Source organism: Pinus tabuliformis, chromosome 1_2 (genome assembly GCF_031772625.1).
Source record: "Pinus tabuliformis cultivar Carrire ecotype Pingquan chromosome 1_2, CPIR1, whole genome shotgun sequence".
NCBI classification, from domain to species: Eukaryota; Viridiplantae; Streptophyta; class Pinopsida; order Pinales; family Pinaceae; genus Pinus; species Pinus tabuliformis.
In genome coordinates, this window is record NC_142298.1 from 8,537,407 (window position 1) to 8,552,403 (window position 14,997).

Genomic DNA, 14,997 nt, shown 5'->3' on the forward strand with positions numbered 1-14,997 from the left:
GTGGATGGGAATTCAACCTTCTTGAATGGAAAACTAGAAGAGAATGTGTATGTAGATCAAATACCATGATCTAATGTAAAAGATGAGGAGTATAACTTGTATAAGTTGAAGAAATCATTTATGGCTTGAGGCAAGTTCCAAGAGTTTGGTGTAGTTGCATTGACTCATATTTACTTGACACTAGGTTCAATAGTAGTAATAATGAGCCCACTCTCTACACCAAATCAGAACAATGTAAAACCCATATAGTTTAATCAGATCATGGTAAATTCCTTATAATTTATATTTATGTTGATGACATGATATATACTAGGAAATATAAATTCAATGCTGCCACGAAAGGGAACATTAGATGAGAGAACCTGATCTTCTGAAGTGGTTTTTGGAAATTGAAGTTAACCAATATGATCTACGAGTTTTCATATGTAAACAAAAGTATGTAGCTTGTATCTTAAATAGGTTCAAGATGGAAAATGAAAAACCATCATATGCACTTACTGAAAAATGAACAAAATTGAGCATGAAAGATGATGGAAAAAGAGTTGATTTAGCATTACCTAAGAGGTTTGTTAGAAACCTAATGTACGTTACTACAACTGGACTTGATATTATGTATGTAGTTAGTTTGATTTCTCAATTTATGGAATCTACCAAGGACTCTCACTAGAAAGTGGGGAAAATAATGTTGAGGGATAATGTATGTACAAGTAATTATGGATTTTGGTACACAAGTTCTAAAGGAAATACTCTTACAGAATACAGAGATAGTGAGTTTGCTAGTAGTATTGATGATAGAAAAAAACAATTTAGGATATGCTTTTTATTTGGGTCCATATTTGATATCGTGGACTTCTAACAAACAATTCAATGTCTCAATATCTTCCACATAAGAAAAATATGTAGTAGGAACTACAATAGCATGACATGCAATATGGCTAAGAAAACTTTTGAGAGGTCTTGCACAAGTGGAGAAGGAGCCAACTTCTATTTTTTTCATAATTGCTTGGTAATGCCATTGTGAGAGAACCATGTGTATCAAAATAAGATAAAGCACATTAATATGCGCTATCACCTCATTCTATGGATTATCAACAATGCTAATATATCGCTTCAATTTTGTGGACCCAAAAATCAGCTAACCAATATCTTCACCAATTCATTAGAAACAATTATTTTTTAGTTTATTAAACCACACATAGGTATTATTAGTGTTGATGAATCTAACAATTAAAATTAAAAATAAGTATTAAAATATAATCTCTCTTGTTAACTAAATTAATTCAGTAATTATTAAAATGATATATATTTATAAAATATTTATATTTCTAAATCTAATCTTGTTATCTCTAAAAATTTCTTCATTTATTCTAAAATCTATTTAATAATGGAAAACATGCAAGGACTACTTTTCAATAATTTGCATTCCATTCTTGGTTGAGAGTTTAACCAATAAAGTTAAAGTGACTACCCTTACAAACCACCAACCAATCATTATAAAACTATTATCATTATAGTGGTTGTGAATCAGCAATCAATATTTTAGCATATAATTGCTAACTAACAATAATGGCTATTATCATTATAGTGGTTGTGAATCAGCAATGAATAATTTAGCCAATAATTGCTAAATAACCCTAAAATAATAGTGGTTGTGAATCAGCCATCAATATTTTAGCATGTTAATTAACAATAATAATGAGTATTTTGGCATATAATTGTTAACTAAAAACTAAATTATAATGGCCATTTTAATAAGAGAATGTCTATCTTACCTGCACACTGAAATCTAAAAATATAATAGATTCTTCCGTTCCCCTCGTTCACCTCATCTCAGATCTGATAATGGATTTTGCTGCTTCACCTCAGCTCAGATTATGATTTCATTTGCGTCACAGCGGGTTAAAGAAACGACCCGGATTTGAGCTTAAGTTTCCTCACAGGCCTGATCAGCCCGCTATATTTTTATCAAAACCACAGAGGCTCATCGTCTTCGTAACGATCTGAAAGACATAAAACAATCAAGACCTTGGTTTAGAAAATCAACCGAAGACTTTCTCACGGCATAGAAATTGCAGACTTCGTTTTTCATTTTGTTTGTTTTCAAATCTCTTTGATTGGCCAAGAACACCATAAACGTATTAGAAAATGCAGAATTTGTTCTTATTAGGTTCGTTTTCGAATCTTTTTGACATCTGATGTCACTACACTTAAATATAGGGCATCCTTTTGACGTAGTGCGCTTTCCACGGATTCAGATGCTCAATTTATTATTTACATAGCGCATACGCAATTATCTCCATGATTAGATTTATACTCAGATGCTCAATTTATTATTTACATAGCGCATACGCAATTATCTCCTTGATTAGATTTATACTGGAGGTATAAAATTGTGAATGATTCTGTCTGGAATGTCCTAGGGAAAGGCACGAAGTCATACCTGGCTTAAGAAAGCTTTTTTATTATTTAAGCAAGCGCATACGCAATTATCCTGACCTTTGGTTTAGTTGTCTCGTGGTGAACATTCGACTGTCAGTGCACTTTTGTGTGGGATAGAAAAACCATTAATACATTCGATCCAAAAGAAATTGCGGTCGTTCCTGTGTTGCACGGGTGAAGATGATGGAGGGAAAGGAGGTGTTTGATTTGGCCAAAAGAGTGATCATGGGAAGATGGTTTGTAGTATTTGCGTCGTTCCTTATTATGTCATGTGCTGGTGGCACATACATTTTTGGGCTCTATTCACAAGCAATAAAAACTTCCCTGGGCTATGATCAGAGCACACTGAATTCCTTGGCTTTTTTCAAGGATCTGGGTACTAATGTTGGGATTGATGCAGGTCTCATCAATGAAGTCTGCCCTCCATGGGTTGTTCTTGGAGTTGGAGCCGTCATGAACATTGTTGGCTATTTAATGTTATGGTTGTCTGTCACCCAAAGAATCGCCAAGCCGAAGTTATGGCAGATGTATGTGTATATGACTATTGGAGCTAATTCTCATCCATTTGCCGTCACAGGATCTCTGGTTACCTGTGTCAAGAATTTCCCTCAGAGCCGGGGAGTTGTGCTGGGCATTCTGAAAGGATTTGTGGGTTTGAGTGGAGCAATTTTCACTCAGATATATCTTGCAGTTTACGGGAGTAGTGCCAGTGCATCTGCTGGTGTGATTCTGCTTCTTGGTTACTTGCCTAGTGCTGTGTCTCTGATTGTAATGTTTATAGTTCGTCCTACAAAAGAGACAACTGAGAAAAAAGAGCTGAAGCGGTTCTACCATTTTCTCTACATAGCTCTAGGACTAGCGGGATTTCTTATGGTTTTCATCGTAGTCGAGAATATGCGGAAGAATTTCCCTAATGCAGGCTACAGAATTGTTGTTGCAGTTATCGTGGTTTTCCTTTCGCTTCCTGTTGTGGTGATTGCTAAGGCAGAGGTGGACAAAAAGAAGCAGCAACAGATTTCCACCGAGATCGCAATCTCAACTGTAGAAACTGAAGTTGTAGGTGATGACAAAATCACTCGGCGTACAAAAGAAAATGAAGATCCCAAACATTACGTAGAGATCAATGAAGGAGAAGCTATGAGCAGCACAGAGTATATTACTGATCATAGCAATGACATCAGAGTGAAGTATTCTGTGATATCCCGTATTGTGAAATTCTTCAGAAGCCCTAAAAGAGGAGAAGACTTCACAATTCCCCAAGCTCTAGTGAGCATCGATATGCTGATTCTGCTTTTAGCCTGTACTTGTGCACTTGGATCGACTTTAACTGCCATTGATAACATGGGACAGATTGGGAAAGCTCTTGGATATAACGACACGAATATAAGCACCTTCGTTGCTCTTATTAGCATATGGAATTTTCTAGGCCGTGTTGTTGCTGGCTTTTTATCAGAAATCCTCCTTCAGAAATATAGATTTCCCAGGCCCCTGATGTTTACCATTTCTATGTTTATTTCTTGCATTGCTTATATTTTCATAGCCTTCGCTCTTCCGGGTTCACTGTACGTAGCCTCCATTATAATTGGACTGTGTCTGGGATCCCAATGGCCTGTAATGTATGCTGTCATCTCTGAGTTATTTGGCCTCAAGTATTATGCTACTCTTTGTAATTTAGGATCGGTTGCGAGCCCCTTGGGATCTTATCTCCTCTCTGTGAGAGTTGTGGGATACTTGTACGACCAAGAGACAAGAAATCAGTGTACTGCTCTCGGGACTTGTTCATCTAAGAGCGCGCTTACCTGCACTGGGCATAAATGTTTTCAGCTCTCATTTCTTATTCTGACACTCGTGACAGTCTTCGGGGCTCTGGTTTCTTTAGTTCTTGTTTTAAGAACAAGAGAATTCTACAGAGGTGATATATATGCCAAGTTTAAAAAGCCAGAGAACACAACATCCCATGTTATAAAGAAAGCGGAACATGGTAATCAAAGGAATGTGCTGGCTGCCATTGTCTAAGTCCAGGGAGGAGCAACATAGCAAATTAGAGGTGTAAAATTCTGAATGATTCTGTCTACCAGGTAAAGACACAAAGTCACAGCAGGTTTAAGAATGTTTCTTTGTCTAGGATCAAGATTTGTCCGTATCAAACGTTGGTTTAAATATAATCATAAGTATAATTGAAACTAGCTTAGTTTGTTTGTATTTTTGGTTCATTGTGAGTAGGTTATTTTTCATGTGGAAACGTCTTCAAGGAACATGTCAATCTACATGGGATTCGAACCGGGCTTGGAAAATAATAGATGCTCAGTTTGATCATTTTAATACGAGTTCAGTTATATAAATTAACTGATTGATAAAAGTTATATATCTCACAGTAATTTAAAAAAGGGTTAAATTTAATTTAATTTTAAATTATTATATAACTGAATAAAAATATTAAATTGTAACTTTATTTTAAATTATTATTAGTATATAAGTTATATATATATATATATATATATATATATAAATAAAGAGGGACAAGATTATGAAGATTTATCTCACTTTATTATGCAGATTTTTAATGTAAAAATATATATTTTTACAATATTATTAGTATATAAGTAATATATATATATATATATATATATATATTTAAAAAGAGGGACAAGATTATGAAGATTTATCTCACTTTATTATGCAGATTTTTAATCTAAAAATATATATTTTTACAATATTATGTGGAATACCATGGCTTATCAATAGCATATGCCACAAACCATAGGTCATCTATATAAAACTTGTTCAAATGATATTTTTTTAATCAATCAATTTAAATAAAAAGGAAAAAGTAACCTAATTACTCTTGAAATAAATCACAAACACTGATTTTTGTATATTACTATAAATATTCTAGAATATTTTGCTAAGGTTAAATTTCTAGTATCCATCAAATAATTATTGATAATCAAATTAAGATTCTAAAAATTCTATTCCAAAATAAACATACTTATCAACATAATTAATAATATTGCCAATTAATTCGAGATTTATTTACTAAATTTACTTCTTAAAATTACAATTTCATATAATATAATATGGTTTTCCATCTCCCATTATTTTTCCTTCAAACACCTTCTATATCAATGTTCTAATATCCCCTTTCATACCTACCCTTCTCTATTCTTACAACTCCGTATTGCTAAGTATAATTATAGCACGAATTAGAAATATTAATTATATAATGTAGTATGGTTTTCCATCTCCCATTGTTTTCTCTTCAAACACCTTCTATATCAATGTTCTAATATCCCCTTTCATACCTACGCTTCTCTATTCTTACAACTGAGTGTTGTTAAGTATAATTATAGCACGAATTAGAAATATTAATTATAAATCATAAATTTGTTTTTCAATAATATTTAAAGTTTATATTTAAATTAAATATTAATAATTAATTAAATTTAATTTTTTTCATGGAAGTTTATTTTTAATTATGTTATTACTTCATATATGTTAATAAACATTTACCAAAATAAGAAAATATAAGCCCTTTATCTATTTCACTCTACCCTTTATCCATTACAATAATAATAATATATTCAATTGTATTTTATGATCCATATGTTGCTATAGATATTACAACAATAACATATTCAATGTTATCTTATGATCTATATGTTTCCATGGATATTGAAAATTTGCTGGAGAGTTTGGCACATCAGGTTTATGAAAAATATATTAAATTTTGAAATCTAAACTATGAGGGTTAATTTTCCTTATATTTTTTTTAATTTATTAGATTATTGTTTTATGCTTATGCATGCAATATATAGAATGCAAAAAATTAAGAACAAATAAAATAGTCACTTACAAAGTACAATACCATTTTACTCGTAGAGAAAAATTATACCAAGATATGACCTCGGAACCATTTCAACAAAAAATCGAGCTTGAAGGTGGGGTTGTTCTACTTTCTCTTTCTCTAAATGAAATGGTGCAAATACATAATAAAATATATGGCCTATGAGATACTACAGGACAAAAAACCTCTATGTTCCTCCCTCTCTATATCCACTCTTAGCTATTTTTCTCCACTATGAACAAAATGCACTAGATAGAATCAAACTCATTTTACTCCTAATGATTGAGTTATAAATAAAAATTAATAGCCAACTAGGAGTTAAATTTTACCCACTCGTCCCTTAATATGAGTTGTGACTCGACCCTTTTATGATATTTTTCATAATTCCCAATTGGTTAGCCCTATTTACTAGGTAAAAGTGTTGACATGCCATCGTCTAATATTATGGTGGTAAATCATGATCGGTTAACAAATTGACAAATACATTTTGTGTATGGACTATAATTAATTTGATTCTTGCACTGTTGAAATTGTCTTCAAGTGTAGAATAGTACTAGAAATTGTAGCCAAAAAATTCTCTTAAGGCCACAAATTGACCTCATAAGGTTTTTAACCCACATTCTCAAAACTACGTACCCCATTAAACTATTCCTATAAGGTAACTTACCTTATTTTTCCATCCTGGAAATATCAATATGGAAGAAAAAAAATATAATGATCCAATTTGGGTCATAACTCTACATTTCGAGAGGATTTTTGTTCGAAAAATATTTTACTAAATAAGGTGAGGAACCTTTTCTTCTACCTTCTCTTTGAAGTACCATCTAGCCTTGACTAGATGTTGTCATTTCAACCCAGTATCCAAAGGTCATGTTACTCCTGTCTTGTATTTACCGATATCTTCTATAAAATTGTATCCTCTATCAACTCTACCTAAGCATCTACTGCTAGAAGTACATTCTAGCATGGAAGGCTCATAGAGGTTTAGATTTTCCAAACTTATTATTGAGTAATGTGTAGGGTTGGGGTTAGACTATATCTTTAGATGTTATCTTGTACCTCTTCCAACATCTCAAAGGGACTGTATCATAGAGCCTTAATTTTTATACCAAGACCCTATATTCTCTCCCTGTTCAATTGTAACATAATTTTTCTCCCACCTTGAATAACTTCTCCATTCTATGTTGATTGTGCTTGGTATTGTAACTTTCCTATGACCTCTTTAGTGTCTATTGAAACTGTAGATAGATCATCTTGATCTTCTCCAAAAAATTATTTTCCCTTAATGCATTCCCTAGAAGATCCTCCCTCTCTCCTCCTTGCTACCCATATGAAATATCCAAATATGAAGCTGGAGAACATATAAAAAATGTTTTGAATGGGAACATACTAGTAGAAGTGTAGACTATTCTATTACAAGTGTCTTTTATATATACCATAGTTTCATGTTATGTCTTTGAATACTTCTTATTGTAACCCCTCAAGAGCTACGTCAATGCCCTACTGAATATTTTTGTTTTCCCATTTATCTATGGATGTGTGGACATATTCAACATTATGTGCATCTTCTCTCACAATGTTGTCCAAAATGCATTGACAAATTTTGTGTCCTTATCTAAGATGATTCTCCTTGGTATCTCAAAGTGCACACCTATCCAAAGAACAAGTTCATTTCTTCTTTCCCATTTATGTTATTTTTACATGGCATGAGAATGCATATGTCGCTTAAGTTGTCAACTTCCGCAAATAGGTAGTCATGTCTCTTCCTGGTTTTTGGTAAACCTCCTAGAAAGTCCATGGAAACTTTTACCAAAGGATGAGTGGGTAAACATAAGGGATGGTATAGATACCATTTCATGTTATTGGGCTTCATGGTATGCAAAACATACATACTTATGTTAACCTAGCTACATATTCGTATAGCCTAAGCGAATACACATACCTCTATAAGGTGGTCATTACTTTTCCTACATCAAAATTCCTTGCAAGGTTGAAGGTGTGACCCTTTTAGATTATCTATAGTCTCTCACCTTCAGGGACACATAAATTTCCCATTCTATAGAGTAACCCATTATGGAGATGATAATCAATTATTTTATTGTCATCATGCATATGAATTTTTCTCTACAATTGCTTAAACACACTAAATTGTTCATCTTTATGTATGCTTCTCCATATGCATCATGAGTAAAATTATCCAGGTGAATTAGAGTTCCAAAAGCAATGATATTTGATGAAATTGGTCTTGAGAGAATGTTAGCCAACTTTTTTTTGTTTACCTTTTTGTACTTGATTACCAAATGAAACTAGTGTAAAAAAATTATCCACTTGTAATGCTTGATCTATTGTAACTTACGCTAGGCTTGTAGGTATTGTAGTGACTAGTGATATATGTTTATTATTGTATAATTTCCCATGACATAATATTTCCACCTTTTACATCTTTTACAAGGCCACACATCTCCTTCCCATAGGTAGTGTAGTTAGGAACTTTCCCACAAGATATTTCATAATAGAAACATAGAGGATATCTTCCATATATTAACACTACTTCTAAAACATATCCACTTGCATATGTATCCATAGTAAAGGGTTACTACAAGTTTAATAATGCAAGATATAGTGCTTCACTAGTTTTCCTCTTCGATTCCTCAAAGGAATTTTGTTACCCATTTCCCCATTCATAACTCTTTCCACTTTTTGGTATGGTGTATACTAGTGCTACTATTAGTGAAAATAATTCAATTAATTTTATCTAGTACTATGCCACTGCAACAAAACTCGTAACCTTAGAAAGATTGGCAAGAAAAAACGACTTCATGATGACCCTCATCTTGGCAAGATTTATCTTCAAATCTCCTCTACTAGTAATGTATCGTAAACATAAGAAATGATACTATTCAAACACACAATTATTGATATTTTCTAGTAGCGAGTTTTTCCTCAATGTCTCTAGCAGCTACATTAAATGTGAGATATGTAGAAATTCCTTGTAGATTCAAATTGCTAATTGTAATTTACTAAAACAATAGACTTGAATCTACTCAACTCATTAGCGTAAATAATTAAAAGAACATGAAATCATGAAGCATATAAGAAAAAGAATTCAATCAACACATTACACAATGATTTCATGGGGAAAGCCAAAGCTAAAAACACCTCTTATTTGTATATTGCATTGGTCAAAAAATATGAGAAGATGACAATGTTTTTCTCAAGTCCGAACAACCTCTGCATTATCTCTATCTGTCTCACTACTTCCTAGAGAAGCCTAGCTGAATACTTAACCAAATTTTTGCTTTCCCAAGTTGTTATTTCCTTGCACTATTTCCTTGGGAATTAGTCCCTTATTAATTAGGTAAATTCATCAATATGAATTGCTTAATCCTCATAGTCCTTCCTCTGATTGCATGCACCATCTGTACAATTAGGATGATTATAAAACTGATAGTGCATTTTACCTGAACTCCAACCTCAACTCGATAAGTCTCATATATGACATGCATGAGTTATTTATATTGAATAATTAGTTAACTGGTTCAACACATGAAGCAACACCCCAGTGTCTGATTTCCTACTAGTTCCTCCCTCAGTTGGAACTAGTTTAACTAACTTTAACTCAGTTAAACTGAATTAATTAATTACAACTCAAAATAAACTCAACCAAGGCTCCTATAGTGTAGGTGAAACTCTACATGACTCTAGTTAGACCCTCAACTCAAATTAATTGAGACAACTAAGTTAGCTTATCTTAGTTAACTCGTACAAGCTGCCTTATGATGTGGAATTACAATTTTATTCCTAATTTAATTCAAGGACAAAATTAAATTAGGATTTTCTTACTGCATTTTCAACATTAGCTCTCAACAACAATGGGATTATCAGATACCCCAATCTTGCCTCTAGGAAAATTGAATTGTCCTTTTCACAATGCCTTAGTCAATATGTATGCATCATGCTCCTCTGTAGGAATGTACTTGAGCAACATGATTCTCCTCTGCACACAATATCGTAGATGGTGATAATGAATGTCGATATGCTTGGACCGATCATGAAAAAGCTAAACTCTTAGAGATTTTGATACAACTTTGATTATGAAAGTAAATCATTGTAGGATCCATATTCTGACCAAATAACCCAACAAAGATCGTCCTCATCTAAATATCCTCACAAGGTGCTTGACTAGTTGCCATGTACTATGCTTCTTCTAAACTGAGTGCAACTGGTCTCTGCTTCCTGTTGTACCAAGAAACTATTGTTTACACAATACTGAACATTCCCTCGAATGTGCTCTTCCTATCAAATGGACTCCTTGCCCAATCTGGATCAAGGAAGCCTTGAAGCTTCAGTCCCTTTGTCTTTTTGTACCAAATATCAAACTGAGTGGTGCCTCTGAGATATCTCAGCACATGTTTAGTTACCTTCCAATAAAGTTTTGTTGGCTTAACCATTGCTTGACTAAGTTGGTTAACTACAAAATATATGTTTGCTTGTGTGTTCAAGAAATACATAAGTTAATCCACAAGCTTCTTGTAAAAAATAGCTTCCACTACTTCAACTGAAGTAGCATCTTCGTTCCTCCAATTTACTGCTTGAGGAGTCTCCATGGATTTTGTTCTCCCCATGTGGAACTTCTTAAGTATTTCATTGGCATAATTTCCTTGAGAGACAAACATTTCTTAATTTCCTTGACATACTTGCATACCAAGGAAATATTACATGAGTCCCAGGTCCTTCATCTCAAATTATCTTGCAAGATCCTCTTTGCAATATTTGACCAGCTTCTCATCACCTATTATAATTAAATCATCGACATATAATGCTATAATAAAAATTTTACCTCTAACCACAATATGGTAAAAGTTCACATCTGCTACACTTTTGGGGAAGCCCAACCTGGTGAAATAGTCGTCAATCTTGGTGTAACAAGCACGAGGTGCTTGTTTCAATCCATACAACACTTGCTTGAGTCTGCACACATGCAATTCTCTGTTTAATGTCTAAAATCCTTCCGGTTTCTCAATGTACACCTCTTCCTCAATCACTCCTTTGAGGAATGTTGTCTTCACGTACATCTGGTGTATCTTCCATCCCATCTACGCCAAAAGTGCTAGAGTATATATAATTGAATAGTACCTTGCAACTAGATCAAAGGTCTCCTCATAATCAATTCCCTCGACCTAGGAGAACCCTCGGACCAAAAATTTGGCCTCGTGTTTCTCCACACTCCCATCTGCTACTTGCTTTACCTTGTAAATCCATCTAGAAATCACCACTAACCTGTCTTCTAGTCTTGGGACCACTTCCCAAACATTTTTTCTGATAATGGAGTCATACTCCTCTACCATGGCAACAACCCATACTAGTTGCTGCATTGTTTCATCGAATAAGGATGGCTCAATCTCTACACTCTCGCTCATTAGAGAAATGTAGCCAGCGTATCAATCTTGTGACCTCCTCTGCTTGCATTGTGATGTGGGTGCTCCCACATTCTCTCTAGCATCAAGTATCAATCTTTTAGCCTCTCTAGTGTGATTCCTTTCATATCTGGAAGTCTCTGCATGAGTGGGTTCTTCAACTCTCCTCCTCTACATGTGGTTGCTCCACATCATCCTGAGGCTCTTCCTTTGGAGCTAAACTCTTCTCATTTTCATGTAACTAAATCTCCCTCTCAAGGGAACATCTCATGGGATTCTCTTCATTTAACTTCACATATCTACGAACCATTTTCATCCTATGAGATGGAAGGTATACCTAATAATTGTGAGGTGTATCAGTGTACCCGATAAATTTTCCCAACTCAGTTGTAGGCTCTAGCCTTTTCCTTGCATCCTTGGTAACATGACAATAACCTGATGAGACAAAGATCCTGAAGTGTGCCACATCTGGTTTCTTACCTGCAAAAATTTCTTCTAGTGTACTCATCCCGAGAATCTGATGAGGACTCCTATTCTGACATATACAATTATGTTCCATGCTTCAGCTTACAAGTGCAATGGTAGCCTCTCATCATGTAAAATCGCCCATGTAGCTACCACAATACTTCTATTCTTCCTTTCATCTACCCCATTCTGTAGTGGGTTATGGGGTGCTATTAATTCTCGTCGAATGACTTTTGATGCATAAAATCTATTGAATTCATTGGGCATATAATCTCCACTATTATCACTCCAAAGAGACATCACTTTCCTACCAATATCTTTCTCAACAAGTTCTTTAAACTCACAAAATATACAGAATGTCTAATCTTTCTTCTCCATGAAGACAATCTAGGACAAACGTGACAAATAATCTACAAATATTACATAATATTTTTTCTTGGACGTGGAGGTTATCGAGAATGGTCCACACACATCTGAGTTAACTATTTGAAGGATCGCTTACACTTGACTTCCTTTACCATGAAAGGTGGCTTTGGTGTAATTTCCCAATGTACGCCCTTTGTATGTATCTCTTTTCTCTATAGTACCCTTGGGAAGTCTTGTAGATACCTCTTGCATGATCTTCAAATATTTGTGGTGAAATTGACCCAATCTTCTATGCCACAATTCATCGATGTATTGGCTCTGCACCTTCTCTACTTTTGCTCTCAAAGTAGCATAGTATTCTAGATCCAATTTGTAGAGGTTCTTCACATGAACCTTGATCCACTTCACTTGTCCTGAGGCTATGTGACAAAGGAAAGCCTTTCCTTTCATAAATATCGCATCATAGCCACGATCCTCCAACATAGGAACTAAAATAATAATTTTCTTCAGACCCGGAACATACATGACATCTTTTAATGTGAGAGGAGAACTACACCCCCTCTGAAAAGTAACAATATCGATTTTGGTCACGTTGCACCTTCCATCATCTCCGATTTCGATGTGCATCTAGAGGTCCTTCTCGTCCAAGTCACTGAAGAATTATTTTTTCAGGTTCATATGGAATGAGGATCCACTATCTAGATACTAGACACTACACATCATTGATGTCACCACACAAGAAATGAGGGTGAAATCCAACTCGAATTGTGAAGAAAAAGCTTCACTTGATGCTCCTCCCGAGGGATTCTTTCCAGCCTTCTTGTGTAGATGCTTCATGGCATAGTGTCATAACTCATATCAGTGAAAACATTTAATTATTTACTAGTCCTTCTTCTTGCTTCCCTGATTGGAATCTAATTTGGAATGGGATGACTATCATTTCCCTTTCTTCGCCTTTCCATCCAAGGCACAATTCTCCTCATCATCATGCTTATATGAGGATCCATGTCTACTATTTAGTTGAATCTCTTCTTACACCAAGACATACCACAAGTGCTCCCACTCTGGTAGATTCTCCCTCCGATTTAGCGAATCATGGTAGTTGTGCCAACTCTTGGGAAGGCCTAGAAGTTATAGGTTGACCAAATCATCTTCAACAACTGTAACACCAACACTTTCAAGCTCATCCTGACATTCAGTGAACTTGGTCAAGTACTTTAGTATTGTGTCACCCTTCTCCATCTTCATTTTCCTTCAATGCTAGCTTCCCGTGGTCACTGATCTTATCAAAAAGGTTTATAAAGGCCTTCCAAATTACATATGGGGTCTCCTTCACATTGAGGTTCAAAAAAATATGATCTCAAACTCTTTCTAGTATGATCCTTCTCACCTTTGCAACACATGTATTCCACTCAGCCAGATCTTTGAGCATATATTCTTAAAGGCTTGGGAATATAAGTATCTATGAATTCCTTCAATGCATTGTCTTTGAACACTACCTACATCTTATCCTTCCAAGAAATATAGTTCGAACTACCCTTAAGGGCATATTCAAGTCTCAATCAGTACAACGACATCCTACTGGCCAGAGGAATGAAATTGCAAATTCAATTTCACTTGAAAAAGACAATATCATATTCGCCTCTTCTAGAGTGATTTCATCTCCGATACCATGTAGAAATTCCTTGTAGATTCAAACCGCTAATTGTAATTTACTAAAACAATAGACTTGAATCTACTCTACTCATCAGCAAAAACAATTAAATGATCACGAAATCACAAAGCATAGAAGAGAAATAATTCAATCAAAACATTACACAATGATTTCCTAGTGAAAGCCATGGCTAAAAACCCCTATTATTTGTATACTTCATTAGTCAAAGAATATCAGAATATTACAATGCTTTGCTCAAGCCCGATAAATCTCTGCACTATCTTTATATGTCTCACTACTTCCTAACCAAGCCTAAGATAATACTCAACCAATTTTTTTCTTGCCCAAGTCCTTATTTCCTTGCATTTTTTCCTTCAAAATGAGCCCCCTATTAATTCGGGAAATTTCTCAATATGAATTATGCAATCCTTATAGTCATTCCTCTGACTGCATGCACCACCTGTACAATTCAGATGATTATACAATCGATAGAATATTGTCCCTAAACTCCAATCTAAACTGGGTAAATCTCAGATATGACATGCATGATTTATGTATGAGTGAATCACCAGTCAACTGGTTGAACACATGAAGCAACATCCTACTGACTAACCTCCTACTAGTTCCTTCATGAGTTGGAACTAGTTTAACTGACTTTAACATAGTTAAACTGAATTAATTAATTACAACTCAAAATGAACTCAACCAACGCTCCTATAATGTAAGAGACACTCTACATTACTCTAGTTAAATCCTCAAATCAAATTAACTGAGCCAACCAGGACGATTTAACTTATTTAACTCATACAAGT

The 14,997-nt window shown here is 34.5% G+C and overlaps 1 protein-coding gene across 1 annotated transcript; it reads left to right on the forward strand.

Annotated features, from left to right (window-relative positions):
- The first annotated feature begins 2,622 nt into the window (after positions 1 to 2,622).
- LOC149204047 (protein NUCLEAR FUSION DEFECTIVE 4-like) lies at positions 2,623 to 4,455 on the forward strand. Its single transcript, XM_089397020.1, has one exon. It carries the CDS (start codon positions 2,623 to 2,625, stop codon positions 4,453 to 4,455), a length of 1,833 nt encoding a protein of 610 aa, XP_089253146.1.
- The last annotated feature ends 10,542 nt before the right edge of the window (positions 4,456 to 14,997 follow it).

Bases quoted from the DNA above. Each gene is read 5' to 3' on its own strand.
- LOC149204047 (XM_089397020.1), top strand. From the start codon at position 2,623: ATGGAGGGAAAGGAGGTGTTTGATTTGGCCAAAAGAGTGATCATGGGA.